At 49.3% G+C, this 25,349-nt stretch overlaps 2 protein-coding genes across 8 annotated transcripts in view; both read right to left on the bottom strand.

Moving 5' to 3' along the window:
* The window catches only part of BAIAP2L2 (BAR/IMD domain containing adaptor protein 2 like 2), a 28,713-nt gene extending 15,413 nt beyond the window's left edge, over positions 1-13,300 (bottom strand). The window contains exons 1-4 of the mRNA XM_019752980.3: positions 12,942-13,300; positions 11,687-11,762; positions 10,969-11,055; positions 10,468-10,529 (exon numbers count right to left, since the gene is read on the bottom strand). Coding sequence (XP_019608539.3) covers positions 10,468-10,529; positions 10,969-11,055; positions 11,687-11,762; positions 12,942-12,992 — 276 coding nt within the window. The 5' untranslated portion in view covers positions 12,993-13,300. The remainder of the gene's footprint in view (positions 1-10,467; positions 10,530-10,968; positions 11,056-11,686; positions 11,763-12,941) is intronic.
* Positions 13,301-13,960: 660 nt separating this feature from the next.
* PLA2G6 (phospholipase A2 group VI) overlaps positions 13,961-25,349 on the bottom strand; it is a 57,279-nt gene continuing 45,890 nt past the window's right edge. For all 7 annotated transcript variants that reach the window (XM_088796476.1, XM_019752976.3, XM_088796478.1 and 4 more), the window contains 6 exons: positions 24,005-24,155; positions 17,426-17,562; positions 16,898-17,052; positions 15,533-15,700; positions 14,940-15,013; positions 13,961-14,769 (listed from right to left, as the gene is read on the bottom strand). In XM_088796476.1, coding sequence (XP_088652602.1) covers positions 14,625-14,769; positions 14,940-15,013; positions 15,533-15,700; positions 16,898-17,052; positions 17,426-17,562; positions 24,005-24,155 — 830 coding nt within the window. In that variant the 3' untranslated portion in view covers positions 13,961-14,624. The remainder of the gene's footprint in view (positions 14,770-14,939; positions 15,014-15,532; positions 15,701-16,897; positions 17,053-17,425; positions 17,563-24,004; positions 24,156-25,349) is intronic.

The raw sequence follows: 25,349 nt of genomic DNA, 5'->3' as shown, positions 1-25,349 counted from the left end.
GGTGTCGGACCTAAATCCTTCCAGCTGCACGGGGAGCACAGAGGAGCATCTGTCATCCCACTGTCCCTCCCCTCTGGGGACCCTTCCACCTTCTCTGTCTGCACAGCCTTTGCCCCTGGCAGCCCCCGCTCAAGAACCCTCCTTGGATCCTGCCTCCTGCCCTGGAGGTCCCCATGCTGTGCTGCGGGAGCTTTGCCCCTCGGGGTAGGGCTTTGCCCAGAAAAGGAATGCTGGCAATTTCCTCTCCGTGTGCAGGAAAAAAACAGTAAATTATAAAAGTTCTGAACTGTAAGTTTTTCTCCCACAATTGTTTCTGAAGCCTTGGTAACTGCTGGTCTGTGAGGGAGCTCGAGTTGGTCTCCCCAGAACTGGCCATGCCCTGAACCCGAGCTGTGGCTGCCACGGTGTATGTGAGTATGTAGGGGGGTCAGGGGTGTGTGTAGTGTTATGAGCTGTGCTGAGCCCACATTTCTGTCCCACGGCGGCCCTTTTCTGCTGGATCCAGTAGGAAATGAGGCTTCCCACCTGTGGGGCCTCCCAGCAAGGGCCTCCTAGGCGCGCCACCCCCACCCCCAGGCTCTGCCTCCCACTGAAGAGACAGTCCAGGATTTCTGCTCAAACACAGACTGTGTGCTTCCGAAAATCCCCAAGGCCTACAAAATTGCCCAATAGAAACAACAGGGCTCATGGGAGATGCGGGCTGGGGCAGACCCTCAAAACCCAGGTGACTTTGTAACAAATAAAGGTGGAGAATGGTGCCTGGAGAGACGAATGGGGACCCACAGAAGACCCCAGAAAACATTTTAAATGCACAAAACCAACAGAATGGACATGCGGATGATGCCTTAATTACTGCAATGCTGAGATGACGCAGGAGGACGAGGGGGTGTCACGAGGGTGGGCATGGGAGGCGGTGGTGACGACCTGTCCCCAGCAGAGAGCCCTGGGAGTCTGGGAGCTCTCTCCCCAGGGAGGCCAGGGTGCAGGAGCTCTTTAAAAATGTCCTTAAAATACTGACAGCAGACAAGCTGGGAGATTTCTCTCTTCTTCTTAATTCTGTTTCCCCTATCCCACTTCTCTTGCCCCCAGAAACAGCTTCTGAAGAAGGCATCTTCCATGCATACGATATCACTTCTTCTGTTTCCAGTCACATGTGAACTGAGGCATAAGAGCAGGACAGCAGGACTGTAATTCTTCCCACAGCCGCGCTTGCCAGTGGACAGAGGACACAGACCCAGGATGTCCCAATCAGATGGGACCCAGCCACCACTGGGTTCGTGGAAAGTCCTCCTCAAGCTGCTACAGAAATAGTTCTATTACAAGGCTGATGCCTGAAGTGGGTTTTGAGCTCTTGCTGTGAGGGAACCAGAGGACTGTCTATAATTAGCAGGTGGCTTCTGGAATAAGGAAGTCACCAACCCCAGGCAGGCTGAGGAACTCCTAGCAGGTCAGGACAGAGACTGCCCTCCCCTGCTCCCCCCTCCCAGGCACACACTTCATTAGTGAGGCCCGTAAGCCCCTCAGACAGAAGCTGAGGGCAGCCCCACTGTTGAAAACATGCACCGTAAGCTCCATGTATTGAGTTCCTCCAGCAACTGAAGAAACCCCTCTGCCAGAACTAGCCCCTTGAAATAACTGTTTCTGTGAGCTGACTCCAGCTCCTGTCCTCTCATGTGCTCTTGAATCCCCTCCAGTCAGGCTATGCTCCATCACACTAACTAAAATGTTGTTGTTGTTGTTTTTTAACAGGACTGTATTGGGGAACAGTGTGTACTTCCAGGACTTTTTCCAAGTCAAGTTGTTGTCCTTTCAGTCTTAGTTGTGGAGGGCGCAGCTCAGCTCCAGGTCCAGTTGCCGTTTCTAGTTGCAGGGGGCACAGCCCACCATCCCTTGTGGGAGTCGAGGAATCCAACTGGCAACCTTGTGGTTGAGAGGACGCGCTCCAACCAACTGAGGCATCCAGGAGCTCAGCGGCAGCTCAGCTCAAGGTGCCGTGTTCAATCTTAGTTGCAGGGGGCGCTGCCCACCATCCCTTGCGGGACTTGAGTTGTTGAACCGGCAACCTTGTGGTTGAGAGCCCACTGGCCCATGTGGGAATCGAACCGGCAGCCTTCGGCGTTAGGAGCATGGAGCTCTAACCGCCTGAGCCACCGGCTGGCCCCCATCTGAAATGTTTTTGTCAAGTCCCTGAGACTCCCTGTTGCTAAATCAATTCTCAGGACTCATCCCTCTTATCCTGTAGTCATCATTCAACATGGTTGACCACTCCCTCCTCCTGAAACACCTTCCCCCTTAGCTTTAGCCCAGCATCCTCTCCTGGTTTTCCTCACACCACCCCTAGCTGCTGCTTCTCTGCCCTTTGCTGATTCTCTCTCATGCCCCTGGTTCTTAGTGGTTAGGTTGACCCAGGTCTCAGGTCTCAGGCCTCTTCCCTTCCTTATGTACACGGACGCCCTCGGGGAGCTCACGCAGTCCTCATGCTGACAACCCCACCTGCACATCCCAGCCCAGACCCCGCCCCCAAACTCTGGTCTCATACACATAACTGGTGATTCCACTTCTCTGATTGGTTTTCTGATAATCATCTCAGATGTACCATGGGTAAAAGGAAGCCCCTGATCTCTCCCCTCAAACCAAACTGCTCTACACTCAATTTTTCCTGCCTCAGCTAATGTCTACTCCACCCTCCCAGCTCGTCAGGCTAAAACCTTGGCGTTATCTTGACTTTTCTCTTTCTTTTGCAACTGACATCCAGTCCATCAGAAAATCTTATTGGTTCTACAGTCAATCCCTTCTCAACACCACCACTGCTGCCATCCTTTCCCAAGCCACATCATCCATATCCTAGATTACTGCAAGAGCCTCCTAACTGCTATTCCTGCTTCTGCTTTTTCCCTCAACTGCTGATATTTTATTCTTAGTACAGGAGCCAGAGTGATCCTACTAAAATATAAGTCAAACAATGAACAAATGGGAAAGGAAATTTTAAAATGCCATTTACAAATGGCTTCAAAAAACATCAAATACCTAGAAATAAATCTGTCAAAAGACGTGCAAGACTGCTACACTGAAAATGACAAAACATTGCTATGAGAAATAAACGGAGAGGTATATTATGTTCATGGATCAGGAGACTCAATGTTTTTAAGATGACCATTGATTTACAGATTAATGCAAACCCTATCAAAACCCCAACAGGCTTTCTTAGGAAAATTGACAAGCTGATTCTACAATTTATATGGAAATGCAAAGGATCTTGAATGGACTAAACAATTTTGAAAAAGAAGAACAAAATTCTTAAGACTACTTAATTTCAAGACTCACTATAAAGTTACAGTAATGAATACAGTGTGGTATTGGTATGAGGACAGACAAATATATCAAAGGATCCGAGTAGAAAGTTCAGAAATAGACCCACACGTACATGACAAATCAGTTTTGACCAAGACACCAAGTCAATTAAATAGGGAAAGGAAAGTCTTTTTTAAATGGTGCTGGAACAACTGAATTATCTGTACAGGGGAAAATGAACCCTAACTCCCTCTCACTTCATACACAAAAATAAATCTGAGATGGATCATAGACACAAATAAAGCCCAGAATGTAGAGCTTCTACAAAAAAAACTTAGGAGAATATCTTTGCCATGGCGGTAGGCAAAGATTTCTTGGGTAGGGCTCAAGTACAAACCATTTTTTTAAAGGGCCATATTGCGCTTCAAAAATTTCAAAATGTCTGCTCATCAAAGAAACTATTAAGAAAATGAATAGACAGACTACAAATTGGGAAAAGCATTCACCATATATACATCTGACAAAGAACTCATGTCTTAACTATAGACAAATCTTCTAAAAGTCAATAATAACTGTAACCTAATAAAAAATGGCCAAAAGACTAAACAAACACCTCATGAAGGAAGTATTACAAATGTCCACAAGCCCATTAAAAGTCATTAGTCATCGGGATATGCAAAATATAACCACAGTGAGGTACCATTCCATACCCATTAAAATGGCTAGAATAAAAAAGACAGGCAGCATTGAACCTTGGCACAGCTGTAACCTAACAGTAGCTTTCATGCATTGCTAGTGGGAGTGCAGGATAGTACAAGAACTTTGGAAAACTTTTGCAGTTTCTTATAAAGCTAATTATATGTCAACCCTATGACCTATAATTTCCACTCCTAGGTATTTACCTAAGAGAAATGAAAACATCCACAAGGAAACCTCTGCGAGAATGTTCACAGCAACCTTATTCATAATAGCCCCAAACTGGAAGCAACCCAAATGACCATCAACAGAAAAATGGATAAACAAATTGTGGTAGATTCATACAATGGAATACACAGAAATCAAACAAAACAAAGCATTGATCTAATATATGGTGATGGAAGGAGAACTGACTCTGGGTGGTGAACACACAATGTGAGATATAGATGATGTATTACAGAATTGTACACCTGAAACCTATGTAACTTTACTAACAATTGTCACCCCAATAAACTTTAATTAAAAAAAGAAAAAGAAAACCAACAAAGAAACAAAAAACAACAACAAAGCATTATACATGCAACAACGTGAGTTAATCTTACAGACATCATGCTGAGTGGATGAAGCAGGACACAAAGAAATACATATTGTACAATTCCATTGGTATGAAGTTCTAGAACAGGCAAAATCTGTCTCTAGAGACGGAGGTCAGAAAGTGGTTGCTTCTGGGGTGGGATTGACAGGAAAGGGACACAATGGAACTTTCTGGGCTGATGGAAGTGTTCTAAATCTTGTTTACAATGGTGGTTACCTGGTGTATACAGTTGTCAAAACTCATCAAACTCGACAATCCTGACTGTGCATTTTATTGTATGTAAAGTTTACCTTGATAAAAACTAATTTCACATAAAAATGAGTAACAGAAAACCTTTGAAGTTAAATCCAATAGAAAGTTTTTAGGAGAAAAAGAGACTAAAGAACAGAATGACATTCATACAAGGAAATCACATCAGAAGGATAGGCCCACAAAACAGAAGAAAACTGTAACCTGCGGTTTAGAAGTGAACTAAAAGACATTAAGAAAATAATACAAGACAGGAAAAGAACATGGATATGAATTAGAAAAATTTAGAAATGAGGTGACAGAATTTGGGAAGGAATCAGAAATGTAAGAAGAAAACAACATAAATTTAGTAATGAAGGCAAAACTATATGGAACACAAAAGTAATAAACACAATAAAGAATATCTGAAGAGAAATAGAAAGTAAAAAGAAAAAAATTAAATAAAAAAGAAACAAAGAAATAGGGAGAATTATTTTTGGGGTGAGGGTGATAAAAATGTTCTAAAATTAGATAGCGGGGATGGTTTTAAAACTCTGTGAGTATACTAAAAACCTCTGAATCATACACTTTGAAAGGATGAATTTTATGGTATGTGAATTGTATCTTAGTAAAGCTGATGTATCTATATATCTATATCTATATCTATGTACTTATATGTCTATATGTCTATCTGTATCTATGTATTTGATGGCAATCCTATTATGGGTTCCATTCTCATTCCAGGTAGTAAATCATCATATTTTTTTTTAGGAGAAAAAAATGAAGAAAAAAGTAAAAATATCCAAGAGGAAGAGACAGATATTAAAAATACGCTATGGAAATCTAATGTACCGGGAATAGGAGTTTCCGAAGAAGAAATGCAAAAAAAGGGAACCCAAAAAATTCTAAAACTTATAATTTAACATAACTTTTCCTGAAAGTAAAAAAAAAAAAAAAAGATTTGAAACTACAGATGGAAAGAGTACACCCCATAACTGAGAATATTGACACAGACTGACCAATACCAAGACATAGTCTAGAAAAATTATTAGACTTAAGAAAAAGAAAGAAAAAAGTTTTTTGGGCATCTAGCCAAAATAAGCAAGTAATTTATAATGGAAAAAGTAGATAATCAGACTTTTCATTAGCAATGTATTATGTTCTATGTTAGAAGAAAAACATATTTAAGATAATCAGAAATGAAAGAAAGAGAAAGAAAGGAGGGAGAGAGACAGGAAAGAAAGAAGGAAGGAAGGGAGGGAGGCAGGGAGGAAAAGAAAGTCCCCCAAGGATTTTGTATCCAACAAAACTGACTTTATAAGAACAAATTATTATCTCCATGTCAGAACTCAGAGAACATTGTTCACATGAGCCCTTCTTGTGGGGACTATTAGAGAACAAGCTTCAGACAACCAAAATGACAAGCGACACTGACACTGACATAGGATTGCGGGTGAACATTAAATATGCAGCTACTTTAAACAAAAGTCAATGAGGGTCAAAGGGAAGCAGCAGGGAGTGTAACAGGGCTCTATGTTCTGACCAAGTAGAAACAGGACAACGACTTTAAAAGTGAAACAAGAATGGGGAAAGCAGATGCAAACCAAATCTGAACTGTTTTTAGAAACCATATTGGTGGTGGTAGAGTTACTAAGTTATCTGTCATTTGGAAGCTGTTGTGTGTGCAATGGGAGATAAAGCAAATGGTAATTACGGGATATTCTCATTATTTCACTTCTGTATCTTTGAGTATCAGAATTCTTGTTGTGGAACAAAGAAGATATTGGTCATATGGAAGAGGTGAAGTAAAAATCCTGTGGTGCTGAATTTGAAATGGCCGTGTCAATACAAACTTATGAAGTATTTTCTCTCTCTCTCTCTCTCTCTCTCTCTCTCTCTCTCTCTATATATATATATATATATATATATATATATATATATATATATATAGTCATGTATCTAGAGTGTATGTATCTATGTTTATATAATGCATATACTGAGGGTGCCAAAAAAAAAAGTATCCAAGTGGACACTTTGGTCAGCGTTGCTCAAGCAGTAGTTCGCCATCATCAGAAGTGTCTGGACACTGATGGGAACTACTCTGAGCACCTCTTGTAATTGCAGAAGTCAAACGTGACTTGTATTCATCGCTTGTTATTGGTATATATTGAGTATTACAATTCTCATAGTTTTTTCCTTTCTTAAAATGTGTCTACATTTTGTGGCACCCTCTGTATATGACACATACATAGACACATGTTTGTACGCATGTACGTACAGTACTGGCCACTGGGAAGGCCTAAAAACAATGAACACCCCAGTAGCAATGAACACGCTCAGTGCCCAGATTATGGTTTTAAAACACCACTTCCCACTAAAAACAAAAAATAAAAACAGGCCTTCATGGAGAGATGGCTGAGTCCATGTCTAGAGCAGCAAAAGTACCAGAGGAAGATGGACCATCTTGGCGGACTAGATAGGAAGGAGCTGTCAGAACTACTAGGGTCATTTGACAGGGACTCAGGAGTCAGATGAAGAGGGTCCTACTGGCCAAAGACGGGACATTTTCAACTGCAAATAAAGGTGATAATTGCAAAGGATTGAAACCCATGAAGTCTGTTTAAACCGATGATACTGATGATACTAAAACATATTCCAATAATGATGCTAGTTAAAAAAGCAAATAAAGCCGTTTGGTCACATTCAGAGGATGACAGCATAAGTAAAGGGTGAGCATAAGCCTTTATCCTGCTGTTCCCGGATGAAACGTGCCACTGGGTAACAAATAGCAGATAAGGACAGGTGACTCCTCTAGAACTATCCCAGTTAATAAGTGAAAGGGCATCAGAATTGCAGCATTTTGCAACTACCCGTGTGCAAATGCATCTGGACACACTGAGCCTCTATGGCTGTTAATATCACAGGACAGCAGACGTGACGGACCTCCCAGTGGAAGACCCAGCACCACCTCTAGTCTTGCCAGAGGGATGGAACCTGAGTCTGATCAGCCCTGGATCCAGAGGACAGAGGAAGAAGCTGAACTGCACCGGGAGTGTGCAACTAGCAACTTCCAGACTGGGAAAACCAACCAGTCAGAAGACCCCAGGGCCTTTGACTGACAAGTTGTAAGGAGAGGAGAGAGATGGAGGGGGAATCAGTAGATTAAGACAACCAAACACATATTTAGAACTAACAAACAAAACAGAGCAAGACCAAACTCTAGAGTCTAGAGAGGTACGCTTGGGTGATCAACGACGAAGGCACACACAGAAGGGTCAGCCCAGTGGTCGCTTTTGGAGGGAGAGCGGGAGGGGCAGTGATTTTGATGGGGGCACATGGGGGGGCTTCTGGGGAAGCTGCAAAGTTCTTTACCTGGGTGGTAGGTGCAAGGGTGGGTGTGCCTTATCGTGTGTCAGTCAAGTCTAATTTATTCAGTGAGATTTTCGGTGTCTGTGTATTCGTTTACCATAAAAACACCAAACTTAAGTCAGGTCCTGTCAGTCCTTTCCTCAGAGCCCTGAGAGGCTCCTGTTAATGGCTGGTCATCTGCCCTGCACTCGTACTCCAGCCACATGGCCTCTTCAAGTCCTTCCACGTGTTGTTCCCTCTGCCCAGAACACTCTTCCCTGTGTCTCCCTGGCTCACTCCTCACCTCCTTCAGGCCTTTTCTCAAGGTCACCTTTCTAGTGATGTTTTCCTTGAACATCTGTTAAAAATGGCACCCCTTCAGCATTTCCCATCCCCTTCCCTGCTCTTGTTTTTCTCCATGGCCTGTTTTGCATCTAACCTGTCACATATATATTCACTTGTCTTGGTTTTGGTCTGGTTCCTCTTCTGGGGAGGGCAGGGGTTTTTGTCTGCTGGACCCGCAGTGTCTACAACAGTGCCTGGCACACGGCAGTAAATAGTTGCTGCAGGAATGAGCCCGAGGGAGTGGAGACCTCTGCTGTGTTCGGCCGTATGGTGCTGGCTGAGGGCCCTGCCCAGCTGTCACAGCCAAGACACCGGTGCCCAGAAACGGCAGCTCTCCTTACAGAGCGGGCCTGGGTGATACTTGTCCCTGTCCAGCCCAAGGGTGCCACAAGTGACATGGAGAGACATCAAACACAAGGACAGGAAGTCCCAGGCTGCCAGGGGAGCTGGGCTCCATCACTCCCCACCCAAACCCCAGGAGATGGAGCAGGCTTAGTGCTACATACACCTCAGAAGGTCCAGGAGGTGGACCCAGGGGGAGGCTTTTATCTTGTGTTGGTGGATGCACAGTTTACGCTAGTAAAATTGTCCCGCACTTTGACATGGTCACCAAGCTGATGAGTATTTAACGGAGTCCCCCAAAGAGCACCCTGACTTTTGGGGTTCCCCATATACATGTTTGAGAACCACAGAGTGTCACAATTAAAATTTCCTCCCGAACTTTCCAAGGGCACTCGCCATCGGGTGGACCCTACGCCTCCCCCTTGCCCAGCCCCGGCTCTCTGGCTCACGTCTACCTGTTGGGGGCCAGGCTCACGCACGTGCTCGGCCCACTGCGCCCTCTCGGAATGCCCTCTCTCCTCCTCTCCCTCTGGCCAAGCCCCACTCCCTTCTCAAAGCTCATTCTTTCCTCCCACAGCCAGTGAAGCCCTGCTTGGTGCCAGTCCCCATCCCAGGCCCTGGACCAATACAGAGAAGAGCTCCACGTTGCAGCGGAGCTCCCAGGCTGGGCGGGGATAGACACAGGAGAGGACACTGTACTTCTGATTATTGCAGCTAAGCTACATGGAGAGCCCAGGTGCTGAGGCGAATGCATACTTATTCATTCACTAATCCTCACAAGAATCCTACAGGGCAGTTATTATGATTGTGTCCATTTCACCGACAGGTAAACTGAGGCACAGAAAAGTTAAGTAGCTCATCCAATATCACAAAGCCAGTAACTGGGGGAGCTGGGCTTTGGACCCAGGTGCTCTGGCTGTAGAACTCGCTTTCTTAACTGCCACGTGCTAAGAACAGATGGAAGCATCTGATGGAGTCTAGAGGGAGAAAGGACTGAACCTGCCCAAGGCGTGGGGAGGCTTCATGGAGGAGGGGGTGACTGTGCTGGATGGCAGGGGTGGGAGCTTCTAGGCTGAGGACAGCATAACAGCAGCCCAGCAGAGGGAACGTGAGGCTGTGTCTGAGGAGCATAGTTCTTCAGGGGGCCGGAGGGTGCCAGGCAGGGGCTACTAGGTCAGTAGGACCTGCAATTTCTCCCTGAAGAGCCTGGGTTTAGTTCTTCGGGTGGCAGGGGCACGGAAGTGTTTTTCTCACGGGTGGAAAAGGTAGGCCACTGGCTGCTCCCTGGAAGAGTGGAGGGCAGGCTGGAGGGAAGGAGGGGCACCTGGACAACAGCCCTTTCTCTCCTGCGCCTCCTCTGGAATCTTGGGTGAGTGGCTAGATCTCTGACACTCAGTTTCCTCCTCTGTAAAATGGGAACAAAGATGGCACCTGCCTCCCAGGTGGTTGGAGGCGGGAATAAGACACTGTAGGTAAATGTGGCCAGCAGAGCTGGGCCGGCAGGTCCCCGAGACGGCAGCCCGTCCTTCCTCAGAATGGCTGTGGGAGGGTGAGCCTTCGCCCTCTGCCTCCACAGAACACAGCCCACTGTCCTAAGTGACCCTCCCCCAGGCCGGACTCACCACCACCTGCAGGTCAGAGGTCAAGTGCCGCTGGGTATCTGACATCTGCACCAAGATCTCACCTGGAGGCATAGAGAACAGCTTCAGGGGGGAGCCTGCCCCTTCCTCCCTCCTCCCGCCAGAAGCTGCCAGAAGGGCCTGCCTGCGGCTGGATTTGGGGGCCAAAGTCCAGGGATTTCCCCTATTGCTCTGGGGCTGGCAGTACCTGGCCCAGCCCTGCAACGGCCCTGCAGGGAGTCTGGACTCTGGGCCCAAGCTGCAAGGCCTGTGTCTTTGGGGGGGGGGGACTCCCTGTAAGGGCAAGACTATAAAAGGAAACCCTCTGGGACCCAAGAACGGGAGCAAGGCAGGCAAGGGGGAGCGGAGGCACCAGGGATGCGGGCAGAGTGGCCTGGAGCACACTCAGCAGGAAGAGGCCGGGGGTGCAGGCAGGGCGAGGAGGAGTAACCCCCCGAGCCCAAGAAGCTGTGGGGGACAGCGCGGAAGAGGGGAGCCCCTCACCCAGAATCTGTGAGGTGGAACTCTGCAGGGCTTGCTCCCCAATCTTCTGGATGGCACTGAAGTACACCTCGGCCGCCTCGGACAGAGCTGCATGGGGAGAAGGAACAGGTCCAGTGCCAGGCGCCTCCTCCATCTGCCCCCATCCTTCTGGAGACCCTCCTTCCAGCAGGAGTGTGTGGAGGGAACAGTGTGGGATCTGGCGTAGGTGTACGTGAGAGGGCGGGGGTACCCTAGGTGGCGTGTGTAGAGATGTGGCGATGGCCAGAGAAGAGAGGTGTGGCATGCGATGGGTTCCTCCTGCAGGGTCAGGGCTTGGAACTGAGCAGGACCTTGGTGTGGCTCTGTTGTGGGTGTGGGTGCAGGCATCTGTGTGCCCATAAGGAGGGGTGGGCAGCTGTGTTGTGAGGCACAGGGGTAGGGGCACAGGGTGGGGGCAGGTGAAGGGTGGGCTCAGGCCACTGGTGTGGAGGAAACAGGCTTTGACTCCGAAGTCCTAAAAGGCTGGGAGGGACTGGGTGGTACTTGGCTTCAGGTATGTCCCTGGCCTGTCCCTCTTACAGATGGCTCGCAACCCTCTGTGGATGGCACTGGTGGAGGGGGCATTTCTGGGAAATGGTGAATGGCTGTCCGGTGTGGGGTGCAGAGAATATGGGTGGGGTGTGTGGGTGTCTGCGTGGAGGGGCCGGGTGAGTGGGTAGGTCTGTGGCCGGGCACTTACCGTGGAAGGCCCGGAGGTAGTTGTTTCCCAGGTACACCAGGTTCTCCAGGGCAGGGTTAAACTGCTCCATGATGCTCTGGACCCCGAGCGCAAAGAGAGAGCGTGGACATTGGGAGAGGAAGAAGAAGGATGAGCGCAGGCACGTCTCGGGGCCTCAGAAGCAGGGCACCCGCACCCCACTGAGAAGCTTCCAGGACCTGGGGGAGCCCACTGAGAAACCTGGAGGCACTCAGAACCCTGCAGGCGCCTCAGAGGCCACCTCGTAGGGTCCTGTTCTATGCCAGGCTCCTGCTCATACACCTACCCAGGTGGGCCCTTGCTCCCAAGACCATGCACGGGAGGGCTCTCCTCCTCCCACTGGGTTGAAGCCTGCCAGCCTGTCGCAGCCCTGAGCTGGGCACGGCTCAACCTGGGCCTGAGTCCAGGACTCGCTAGGCTGGATGCACAGACTGCCCACAGTCACCTCAGGGGCAAGAGCAGATCTTGCCCTCCTCAAATCAGAGTCCCCTGGGAGCAAGGCCACCCTAGGCCATGCCAGCAGGAGAGCGCTCTGGGTGGTGGAGACAACCCTGGGCTTGGACTTGGAATTGGGTCTTGGTTCAAATCCCTGCAGCCCCTCTGCCTCCCTTGGTGACCTTGAACAAGCTGTTTAACCTCTCTGGTCTCAGTTTTCTCATCTATCAAATGGGGTGATTATTTTCTACCCCCACAGGTAGGGTGCTGTGAGGCTTACGTGTGAAAAGGTACTGTGTACAGTAGGTGCTCAATAAATGTCTTTGGAGACTGCAGCAACCCCTCTGGAGTGAAGTAATTTGTTTGAGTGAGGGGCTCAGAAATGTGAGTGAGATAGAGACGAGAAACAGAGACAGAGAGGCAGAACAGGAAGATAGAGACAAAGAGAGAGAAACTCCCCCTTCTCAGGCCAGGAGGCTCTTTGGGGCCCCTACTCCCAGCTGCAGCCATGCTGGGCCCTGTCCTGCCTTGCTCAGTGTTTGGGAGTTGAGGCTCCTGCTAAGTACCTTACCAGCAGTCCTGTCACTCACTGGGTGACTGTGGACAAAGCACTCCCTGGGAGCCTCAGGTTGGGGCTGTGGTGACTGACTGCCCCCAGCTCAGCCCAGCCTGTGTCCACTGGGCCTTCCTTGCCAGAATGCGCTGCAGCCCTGCTCATGCTCTGTCCTACAGAGCTGGCCGGACCTTCACGCCCTGGGAGGGGGGTGTTCCGGCCCTGGGCCTGGGCTGTACACGTGCTCACCTTGTAGATGGCCATGGTGGACCTGTAGAACTGGTCCATCTCGGGGGCCATGGAGCGGGCTGCACCTGGGTGTTGAGCAGGAGGCTGGTGGCGCTGGCAGGGTGCTGGGGTCAGTGCCCACTGGTGCCCACTGTTCCGCGGGTGGTGAAGGAGGCTGCAGAGTGGGACCTGGAAATGGAGGGCCGGCCGAGGAGGAGGTGGCAGCTTAATTATTCACCAGCCAGGGATGTCAGAATGCGATCTGGGGCGTAACCAGACCCGGCGGGGAAGGCATCCTGTGACGCGGGCGGGTTCGTGTGACCTGCCCTTCAATTATTTACCCCTGAGCCGCAGACCGGTGGGCACGCGTGGATGAGTCACTCTCCTAGGTCACCTCCTCGAGGACAAGGCTTCCCCAGGCCAGCTGGGGACCCCTGGCTCTGAGTGGACCCCGGCCCTCTGCCCGTCTATACTGGGTATTGCCCACCCGATTGGGTGAGAACTGCTTGGTGCCTTCCTCCAGGACCGTCCCTAATGGACCCAGCCCGAGGCTGAATGCACCCGTGGGTCGTCACTGTTGTCAGGTCTCTTCTCTACCCTGAGCCCCTCAGACCTGCACCTCAAGGGCCAAGCCTCCCACGTCGGCTGCTGCCCACCCCGCCCCTCTGTATGACAGACAGGGGACAGCACAAACCCTAATGTTACACAGACCCGGGCAAACTTCGGCCATGCTCACTTGCTGTGTGACCATGACCGGCTGGAGCCCCCTGCCCTCTCTGGGTCTCATCTCCTCCCCCTGCCAGTGACGCTCTCCCTCACTTTCCACCATGGGGCAGGTGGCCTGGCTGCTCTGCGAACACTCTTGCCAGCCTGGTTTGGGGAGGCCTAGAGGAAAGAAGAGGTGTCCCTCCCCTGGGAGCCCAGGAAACAGTGCGGCTATCTGAGTGGGCACAGGAAGACCACGGTCAGGCTGAAGGTCAAGGCTGAGGGGCACTGGTGGGTAGGGGAACAGGGGACACTCACACCACAGTACACACAACTCAGGGGAACTGGAACCAAACCGTTTATTTCACAGCTTGGGGCAGCCCCGCCCCACTCATAAACCATTGCCTGTCGGGAAGAATAATTCAAGTCCCAGGAGCGACCTTTGAGAACTGAGGCGAGCTGGCAGGGTGCGGCAGCTCTGAGGGGTGCAGGTGCTGAACACCTATTGAGGGGCAAAGTCGAATGGGGCAACCCACTCCCAGAGCGTGGGCTTCTCCTGCTGATGGGGTGGGCAAAGGCCAGTTTCTCTAGCTGCACCCCCAGGGAAGGAGGGCTCAGGGTGGAAGGGGTGGCTGCACCCCCAGGGGACCAGGAAGAGCTTAGGGTCCTCTGGGAGGCAGGGGCTGGAGGCACAGCTGGGTGCCCGTAGTGTTTTAGCCGACAGGGCAAGGAGCCCCTGAGTTAATTGTCCTTGACGTCAGGGAGAAGGCCCCAGGGAGACTCTAGGCTTTCAAAGCCTGGAATGACAGAAAGTGCCCGAAGGCAGGGACAGAGTGGGAGCGAGGCCTTCAGGACCAGCCTCAGGCAGGAAGCCCAGCACTGTCTGAGGCCTGGTCTGTGGACAGAGCCACCTGGGCCCAGCTCACCCTCCTCCCAGCAGCAGTTGGGTGGTGGCGGGGGGTGGGGTGGGTGGATGGGGGTCTGGGGGGCCTGGTGGCCCTACGGTGACATCAGCAGTTGGATGAGCTTGTGGAACTGCTCCCGGTGCTCGTAGATATAGACCTCGGTCTCCCAGAGGGCGTTGACCAGTACCATGTCACTGACCTCATCCAGCATGATGTCCGTCCCCAGCTGGGGGTTCAATCTGTCCAAGTCAAGGAGGAGGGGTCACCCCAGAACTCTCGGCCTGGGTGCAGGACAAGAGCTAGGACTTGGAAAAGAAAGTCCATGCCAAGGATTGGGGTGGGGAAGGTCTCCAGGTCTGGCTGGCCAGGGAGTGGGGCTGGGGGTTGGGGGCTGGGGCCGAGCCCTCACCTGAAGTACTGGATGCCGACCATCTCACACCAAGCCCGGGCACGGTCCACAGCCCGCCCATCTGCATCCGTGCACTGGTGAGAAGCAGTCTCTGTGAGCACACAGCATACACCACACCCACAGTCCCTGCCTGGGGAGCCCCAGGTTCCAGTCTGGCTTCGCCACCCATCAGCAGAGTGACTCTGGACAAGTCCCGCTCCCTGGGCTGATGTGACTGTCCCAGTTGTGTGACCAGAGGGGCCTGGCTGTGGTTTACATGGTGGCTAAGCAGTGCCCATTCAGGGTAAGTGAGTGTGCTGGGAGTGGACAGGGGCTGAGTGGACAGGCCCCTGATATTCTGATATTCTAGGGTTCCACATGGGGCTGTTTGAAAGAAAGGATCCACAGCTAAAAGGCGCTTGAAACCCCCCCGTAGATGGTGATTGAGGGTCCCTGCCAGAACTGGGACTCTGAATCAGGGACCCTCCTCCCCCTTGAGCTGGTTAAAGAGGGTGAGCAAAGCGTCCCTGGCACGTAGGGTACTATGGAAGAGGGTGAAGGCGTCATGGGGCTGAGACCCCGAGGGAAGGGGGCTTGGGGAGGCCCATACTCACACAGTCCACCACCATCTTGCCCAGTTCCTTGGCCCCAAAAACAGTCTTAGCCAGTTCCCAGGGGTTGCTGGGACGGAAGACATCCACACAAGTCACGGGCACCTGCGGGGACTTCCCTGTCCCCAGAGAGACGACAATGGAGAGTTTCTTCACCTTGTTGCCCTGACCCTGTTGGGGACAGGACAGGGGTAGTCAGAGGATGCCTCCCCCTGGTGGACCTTTCTACGGGTGAAAGGCACCCAGGGGTGAGAGAGGGGGAGCATGGGAGGGAGACGGGCCTCCTGTGGCGGGAGCACAGCTGTGCTGCCTCCTCCTTTGGTCCAGAATGAGCTCTGCTGCCAATTAGCTGGGTGACCTTGATGAGACACTGTTACCCAGGCCGGTCATCCAATAGGAGACAGCTTAGATGGATGACATCTGAGGACCCTTCCCCATCCCACAGTCTGAATCCTTCCTCCTCCAGGAAGCCGTTCCTGCCCAGTCTGGCCCCTAGAGGGCGCTCGTCTCTCCGACGGCAGAGCCCCAGCCTCGCCACCCATGGGCTGCGTCTAGGACTTAGTGATGACTGCAGAGGGAATCACAGCCAGTACATGGGACAGGCACTGTCCTATACGCTTCCCAGATAGGAGCGCACAGATGCCTCCTGACAACCCCCAACCCCATTCAGTGGCTGAAGGGAAGCATGGGCAGATTCAGGACCCAAACCCAGAGGCCGTGTGGCTCCAGGACCCACGCTCAGACCACTGCACCACACTGCCTCTGCTTGCACGCATGGGCCTTGCCCACCTCTGCGCGAAGCTCCTCGGGCTGAGGGCCACTTCTCTTCCTCCAGATAACTGACTCTGCACTGCCCGACCCCAACAATCTCAGGATGGGGTCCCTTCCTCCGTAAGCCCTTTCCCAGTTCCCAGGTCTCCCAGCAGAGGTGATGCTCCTTCTGGGCCCCCCGCACAGTCCTCGGTCACAGCACCCGAAACACCAGGAAGGGCGAATACTTGTTCATGGACTGTCTCCCGAGATTAAGAAGCTCAAGGGCAAGTGTGTGTCCCCAGGCGGGGCGGAGTGGCTAGGGCTGGGACTGGCAGTTACTACTGATATGCATGCCGCCCTCTCCTAAAACAGCAGATGCTGTTAACTGACCATAACTCTGCACCACAGGTCCAGGCTGGGCCTCAGAACCCCTCTTAGCACAGTGCCTTGGGCAGATACCCCCAAACAGGTTCAAGTGTGAGATAACAAATCCATGAACGCGTGAACAAAAGCCATTTGCTTTCTTAGGAGTCAATCCTTAGTGAGGTTTGCTGACCCGGGGTGGCTGCAGCAGGTGGTCATGTCCGGCCCTTCCAACCTGGAGGTGGCCCTCACCTTGCGGATCATATCCTGGTTGTACTCATGGATCTCAGTCATGGCGTCCAGCGTGGGGTTGTTGGCCAGCAGCCCACCGTCCAGGAAGCGCCCATTAGGCCGGAAGTAGGTGGGGGCTGCCCCACTGCTCCGGGCTGCCCGCCACACCAGCTGCTCTGGGGTTGGGAAGGAAGGTGGCCCAGTGGGACAAGGGACTGGTAGAAAACCCACAGGCTTCAGATCTTGGTGCGCATGTGTAAGAGGGAGAGGCAGGGAGCTGTTCAGGAGCAGGCCCGACAAGGCCAGGCTGTCTCTTCCTGCCATCCTGATGGAAGGCAGGGTCTAGCTGAGGGCCTCCAGGGGCCTCCTATTGCCTGTCCAGGCCTGACAGCGCCCCAGCTCTGCCTGCCATCAGCTGACAAAGACAGGGCAGCAGGTGGGAGGGTGGTGGGCTGGGTATGCCCAGCGGCAAACCTACGACTCCCACCCACCACCGCACAGCCTCATGAGCCAATCACTTCCCATAGATGCATCAAACATGGTTTTAACCTGAGGGCTGAGTTAGAGGCTTTAGGTTAATATTCTGGCTGAAACGAGGCTCCCGTACACACTCCGGAGCGTCGTAATTCCGGAAGAGGTGGAGCTCAGCTGGCTGTCGGTCAGACAGCGTCCCTGTCAGCATCACCCTGAAGAGAAAGAAGGAGCAGAACACCTGATGTCACCGACCCATCCAATCTTTGGTAATCCACTTCTAGGAATCCATCCTAAGGTGCTCTCGCATGTGTGGAGATGGGCACACACGAGGCTATGAATAGCATTGGCTGTGAAAGCAAAAGACTGGCAACAACTGAACTGTCCGTCAGTGGGTCGTCATTGCCCCATAGTTCCCCGACCCAGTGTCACTACAGAAGGACTAAGAAGCACTTTACATCCTGACAGGCACTGAGCACCAAGATTGATGGCCAAGTGGGAAAACAAGATTTAGGACAGTGCGTGCAGCATGCCATCCTTGTTTAAACAACAAAACCCAAGAACACTTATGTACTTATTTGCTTAGTCCAAGGGTAACTCTGAAAGGGCCCCTGAGCAGTACCTAGCAGCAGTGGCTACAGCCCCAGAACAGGAGTGACGGGAGACTTCGCTGTGTCACCTTTGATACCTCTTCAATGTTCTATCTACCATGTGAGTCTATAACCTATTAAAGAAGACTTGTCTTGAGAGACGCAGACATCTTTGAAAGCTCTGGGGAGAATAGACCAGCACAGCCCCCTGGGAAACTCACATGTATTAATAAGTAAGATCTTTACTAATGTCCTGGCTCTTTGATCTGGGAACTCCATTTTGGAAAATCTATCCTAAAGGAATAATCTTAGTCCCAATGACAGCTTCTTGTATAAGGCTATTTGTCACAGTGTAATTTATTATACTGAAAAAGGAACCGCTCTAAATGGCAACAAGGGAAGGGAGTAAGTATACAATGAAGTGTTTTTCAGCCATTCAAAACTATGCTTGCAAGGAGTTCAGAGTAATACTGAAATATAGTTATTATATCGCAAAGATAGATACAAAGGAAAGGGGACAAAAAAAAAAAAAACACCTCTGCATGGGAAAAAAATTAGTTTTCCATCTTTGGTAATACTGTGGAAAGGTTATTTGAACAATCTTCCCACTGAACAAAAAATTAAATGTTGGAAAAATATATTTTAAAAAATCTACCTAGAAGCATAGGAGACCTGACACGATAGGAAGGGAATACCAGGGTAATTTCTGAGGATAAGCAAGAACCCAGAGAGGAAGTGGAGCACAGACCCAGCTTTGACCTAAGGCAGGTACCAAACTCAGTAAATCTGAATTACAGCGTTGATGGCCTCATGGGGCCAGAGGGACAAAGTTGAAGCCCAGGGCCCACTAAAGGTTAGGGGTCTAATGAGAGACCCTCCCTACATTAGGTAGGGACCCCAAAGGGCTATACTCTTGGATAAGGTGAACCTGCCCCTTTCCCACCCCTGCAGGCTATGAGGAAAGTTGCCTTGACACTGGACAAAGGAGGGAGAAAAAATTTCTGAAAATGAATAACTACAAACTAAAATGGCATCACATTCGTAGTCTAAATTCCCATCACTTGGGGAAAATCTCCAAACCTTCATGCCAAGAATTTAATTACAGTGGCCTAGATGATATTGTACCTAAGTACCTGAAAGAGACAACACAAGACACTTTGAAGGAAGATATTCTCATTATAGGCCTCACAGAATCTACACATACTATTTTTCAACACTAAAACACACAGTTAAAAGATGGGGAGGGGTACACAATGAAATAAAATACCATGAATGAGAGCCAGCATAAACCAACATAAACAATAAAACATATCTACATAGACAGCAGATATTTAAATCCTTAAACAAAGATAAAACAGCTATGCTTAAAATGTTTAAAGACATCAAAGACAAGCTTGATAATATCTTCAGGCAATAGGAAACAATAAGTAATAACCTAGAAGATTTGAAGAACAAAAGAGTACTTCTAGAAATAAAACAACAACAATAAACCAATAGAACAAAAAACTCAGTGGGTGGGTTAAATGGAAATTTAGATAAAAAGAGAATTCGTGAATTGGAAAATAGGTAAGAAGAAATTATCTAGACTGCCACATAGAAAGATAAGATGATAGAAAATACAGGAGAAGCTAAAAGACATGAAAGATAGAAGAGGTCTAAATATGTTTAATTGGAGTTCCAGAAGGAGAGGAGAGGGAAAATTATGTAGAGGTAAGAGGTGAAGAGATAATGAGTCAGGCTTCCAGTACTAAAGAAAGGCACCAACCCAAAGATTGAAGAAGACCAACAAACCCCATGCAGGATAAATTAGAAGGAATTCATATCTAGATATATCATACTGCAACTGTTGTGCACCAAAAATAAACAAACAAATAAATAAAAGCATCTAGAGAAAAAAGACCAATTACATTCAAAGGAGTAACAGATTGAAACTGACTTTGCAAGCGCAACAACGGAAGCTAAAAGATGACAGAATGATATCTTGCATGTTCACCAACCTAGAACTCTATACCCAACAAGAATGAGAGTGAAATAAAACTATTTTCAATTGATGAGAGTGAAATAAAAGTAGTTTCAACTGATGAGTGAAATAAACTTATTTTCAAATAATTCTGCAAGTGCAGAATTCACCACCAGCAGACACTCTACAGACAAGTCAAAAGAACGCACTTCAGGCAGAAGGAAAGTGCTCACAGATGGAAGTCTGAGATGCAGGAGAGAATGTGGAGCAAAGAAGTGATAGACACATATACATACACTAATGCACACACATACACATATATATACACACAAACATATATACCCAATGGTGTGCCAGAGCCAGCGTGTACTTGCTTGTAAGAAACTATTGCTAAATCTCACAAGCTGGTTGTTAAACTGTTGGTAGCGTGAAACTGACCATGGTGGGAGCATTTATGCCATGGGAACTGGCAAAGAGTATCCATCAGGGCTTCTCCCCCCAGAGATCTGGTTTACCGGTACGTTAGCCAGAATTACTAGATAAACCTAAATGAACATCAACTTCAGAAAACAATAATAATGTCTTGTGAGACTTTAAAAAAAGATAGATTTAAAATACAGAAAGTCAATTCTAGATAAGGAAAGGTATATGGAATTAATTAAATCAAGTTCACACGTGAACATGGATGCAAAATATTAGCATACTAAACCCATAGAATTCTCTCTGTAAAAGGGACCAGGAATCGAAAGCATAGACTTGAACAGGTACTTGCTCACCCAGGGGCACAGCAGCATTTTTCACAAGAGTTAACAGGTGGAAACGATCCAAATGTTCGTCAACAGATGAATGGATAAACAAAATGTGGTATATATGCGTGCGATGGAATATTATTCCGTGTGAAAAAGGAAGGAAATTCTGACACATGCTACAACATGAATGAACCTTGAGGACATTATGCTAAGAGAACTAAGCCAGTCACAGAGAGACAAATACTATATGATTCCATTCACATGACTTCCTTAGAGTAGTCAGACTCATAGAAATGCAAAGTAGAATGGTGGTTGGCTGCCAGAGGTAGGGGGAGAGAGAAATGGAGAGTTGTTTAATGGGTACAGTTTCAGTTTTGCAAGATGCAAAAGTGCAGGAGATTAGTGAGACAATGATGTGAATATACTTAACATTACTGACCTGTACCCTTAAAAATGGTGTGAAGATGGCAAATTGTATGTTATGTGTATTTTACCCCAATTAAATATTTTTAAATAAATGAATAAATAGTATTTCTAAATACCAGCTATAGTTAGAAAAATGAGTGTTTTAAAATGTATAATCTGCAACGGCACAAAACATATGCAATACCTAAGAATAAAAAGAAAAGATATGTAAGATCTCTTCAGAAATTGTAAAACACTACTGAGAAACTTTACACAAATGGTCTGTTTCACTACGTTCTCTAATTGGAAGAGTCAGTATTTTCAGATGTCAATTCTCCCCCAGATAAGCCCACAGATTCAGTGTTGGACCTCTCTGACACAAATCTCAATAGAAATCCGAACAAGATTTGTTATAGAATTTGCCACTGACGCTACCATTTATGTGGATGGACAAGTAGTGATATCTGACCTTTCTATAGCACTTCCAGGTGCCAAGTGCTTTTTCAGTACTTTATAAATATCAATGTTTTCACTCCTCAAGAAAAACCCCAGGAGGCAGGTAGCACATTCTTATTTTCAAGAAAAAACTTCAGGGCCCATACTCTTAAGCACTTTGCTACAGTGCCGCCAAGAGGAGCTACGACTCTTGAAGATGAAGGTCAAGGTGGGAGGCCTGGCTGCCCTGGAAACCAGGACTTAGTAAAACACTGTAGAATTAGGGAGGGCTCTGTGTTCTGGGTACAGGCACAGACATCCAGCCAGTGGAGGAGAACACAGGTAGGAACAGACCTGAGAAAGGACTCCTGACCCACCGCCAAGGAAGTAAGGCCTGCAGACAGGCTTCTGCACAGATGAGGCTGGGGAAATGGGTTATTCACGTGGGAAACATGAAGGTGGGTCTCCCCGGTACACAAATCAATTCCAGGTTGATGAAAGACCTCAACAAGAAAGGCAGATCTAGAGAGCTTTCCAACCTGACACAGGAAGCAGGAGACTGCTTCCTGCTTCGTGTTAAGGAAGGATTCTTAAATGAGACAGAAAAGCACAAACTAGAAAAAGGAAAACATTTATAAATTCTACCACATTAAGAGCACCCACCTGTTCACCAACAAAATACCATAAAGGAGTGAAAAGACAAGCCATGGAGTGAGAGAAAAGATTTCAAATCCATGTCTCCATCAAAGGACAAGTTTTCAAAATATAAAGGTCATTAAGAAGCCTCATAACCCAACAATCACGCAGCCCAATTTTGCCAAAAATAGGCAGCACACTTGAACAGGAACTTTACAAAAGAGGAAATCCAAATGGCCTTTAAAACTGAAAAGCTGCTCAACCTCCTTCGTCATCAGGGAAATGAAAATTCAAACCACAGACATTACCTTACCCCCCTCAGATTTGTAAGGACAGAAACATTTGACAATACGGAAACATTAGCCAGAATGCAAGGCCACAGGAACTCTCAAACTGACGCCCTGAATGGAGTAAAAATAGAAACCAGCACTTTGGAAAACGGTGGGCAGAACCTGAGAGTTGAGGCCATGCATCCGCCAGGGCTCGCCAGCTTTATTCCTAGGCATGTGCCCCAAGGACACCTGTACACATGTGGGTCAGAAAACAAGTCCCAAAACGTTCACTGCAGCACTCTGCGCAAGAGCTCTACTCTGGAAACAACCCAAGTGTCCGTTGAAGGTATGTGGAGAAATAAATTTTGGGGGTTGGTCACCTGAGGATCGAGAATGAATAACGTACAGCTACGCCCAACAGCAGGGACCACGCCAACAAAAGAAGTGAGGGAAAGAAGAGATAACGCACAAAATGATTCCATCGAAGCCCAGAGACAGGCAAGACAGTAACCATGCTGCTCGAGGCTGCATTCACAGGTGGTGAAACTATATAGGAAAGCCAGGAAATCCCATTTTACACCAGTCAGGAGAGCAGCTACCCCAGGGGGAGGGCACACACACGCAAGTGCTTTAGTCATGTGAGTGTTTGCTTTACAATTATTCATTGAACTGGTTTATGTACTTTTCTAAATGTAAGTTCTATTTCACTATAAAAAAGAGAAAAAAATGTCTATGATAAAATATACAAAGACATTTTAAAAACATCTTTCGGTTAATGAATCATGGGCAATATTTCCTCCTCTTTCTACTTTGTGTATTTTCCAATTTTCTTAAAAGACTATGTATTATTCTTCAATGAAAAAAAAAAGGCTTTATTATGAAAAAAAATCCTCCCCCAAACCCTCTAGGCCTCACTCACACTTCACTTCCTCCAGGAAGCCCTCCCTGACTACCTCACCCTCAGTCTTCTGTCCCTCTTGTTCCCACAGACAGTCAATTGACAAACACTTGTCAGTGGCTTGCTCTGGGAGAGGTACTGTGCTAGGTGCTGGGGCTGCTGAAAAAACAAGGTGGTCACATTCCTACTTCAGGGAGCTCACTGTCTAGCAGATGACACGGGCATCAGACTGACAATAGAGTAATTCTGGGGTGCGGAGTACTACAAAGAAGCAGCAGTATTCTAGGCACTTCTGGAACCTCCTAAGTAAGTGCTGCTGCCTTGCCTGGCTGCCATTATTTTTAGGTCACTTATCTCCCAACCAGATTGTAAGCCTTTCTGGATGGCCGCATCCAGAACACCCCCCACCCCCCACACACACACACAGTGCCAAGGGCAGAGCCATGCTCAGCAAAGAAGTTTTGAGTGTGTGCTGGATGAGAATCTCCTCCCTCTGACCCCAGGACGTGGTGTTGGTAGAAAAACGGCACACATGGGTCAAGGGTGTGTTGCACCTGTGACTCCAGCAGGACTCTCTCACTTATACAGGAAGAAGTGGCTCCCCGCCCAGCCCCCCAGTTGTAGTCAGACAGGACAGGGAGCCTTCTGCCCCCAGAACAGCGGAAGGGACACACAGCGGGGGCCAAACCCCAGGCCCACGGAGGAGGCTTACTTGGGCTTCTTGATGTCCGTCATCTTGGTGTGCTCGCCAAACTCCCGCTTCAGGAACTCCTCCAGGGGCCCCGACTCGTAGGGCCGCGAGCCCCGGAACACCTCATCCTTCATGCGGAAGTACACACCACGCATGTAGGCCATGGGCTTGCCTGAGAACAAGGGAGTCAGAGGTGGGGAGAGACGCGAGGGCCATGCCCAACAGGGCCTGAGCACAGGCCGTGACCGGGGGCAGGAGGGGGGTGGCTTTCCCAAGGCACTGAGCAAGCTCGGGCCCCTGGGCGCCTCCTCTGCACCCTCCCACACCAGCAGGTGACCCCTTCGGCAGCCCAGGGCTCTGCTTGATTCTGTAGTCATAATTCTGCAGTATTTTCCTTAAATGTGTATAAGCTTGGAAATCTAAATCCACCGTTTGTCATGGAAGAGGACTAGCTCTGTCCTCTGAGCCTCCGACAACAGACAGCGTCAAAGGGCAGGTTGCACCTCACACGATACTGAAAGTGCTCAGGACGCCTCACCCGCCTGGGGTGTACAAGCAGGCGGGCTGAGGAGAGGGGCTCTGCCCATGTGAGAGACTGAACTGGGTGATTTCTCAGATCCCTTCCACAGCCCTGGGAATCTGAAGACGCTGGATGGGGGACAAATGTCCCCTGAAGGAGGAAGTGACCCTTTCTGGAGGACAGGCTAGGATCTCTGCCCACTCTGCCCCGCCACCCACCTGATGCCCCCATGGGGGGCGTTAGTCCCGAGATGGCCCTTCTCTCGTAGAAGACAGAAACTGAAGACCAGAGAGGGGACGTGGGGCCCGGAGCCAGGGGAGAGAGCTGGGCATACAGATGGAGACCCAGGCCCGGCTCTGCCTGACTCACTGGGTGACCCTCCCTGGTCCTCAGTTTCCCCAGCTGTAACCTCGCAAGGCTATGATGAGAATCATCAAAACGATGTGAAATCCCAGGCAGTCAACTGTGGGGACAAAACCCTGGCAACTTACTGATGATGCTCCTCGCCCCAGAGCCCCAGAGGACGCTCACTGACTGTGCCCATGTCCCCACACACCCTGGATTGCCAGGCCATAGCGTCCTCCCTCAGTGAGCACCCAGATGTCTGTGCCTCCCCCATCGGACTGGGGCTCCCTGGGTGGGGCATGTGTCCCTAGCACCCAGCACAGGCCCGGCCCTGCTGCCTCGGGTGCAGGAGAGTCCTCTTCCGGTGCCTTCAGACCTAGAGGGCACTTAGAGAGTATGGGAGCCGACTGCATCGGCCAGCAATCACCATCAGGGATGCTGAGGCTGAGGCCAATTCCCACCTGGGTGAGGCTGGACCCTGTTCTGGGAGGTCCCCACAGG

The sequence above is a fragment of the Rhinolophus sinicus genome, chromosome 1 (genome assembly GCF_057876585.1).
Source record: "Rhinolophus sinicus isolate RSI-liver-muscle chromosome 1, RSI-T2T, whole genome shotgun sequence".
In the NCBI taxonomy this organism is placed as follows: domain Eukaryota; kingdom Metazoa; phylum Chordata; class Mammalia; order Chiroptera; family Rhinolophidae; genus Rhinolophus; species Rhinolophus sinicus.
Note: the sequence above shows the minus strand (reverse complement) of the source record. Positions and strands in the feature narration are given on the sequence as shown.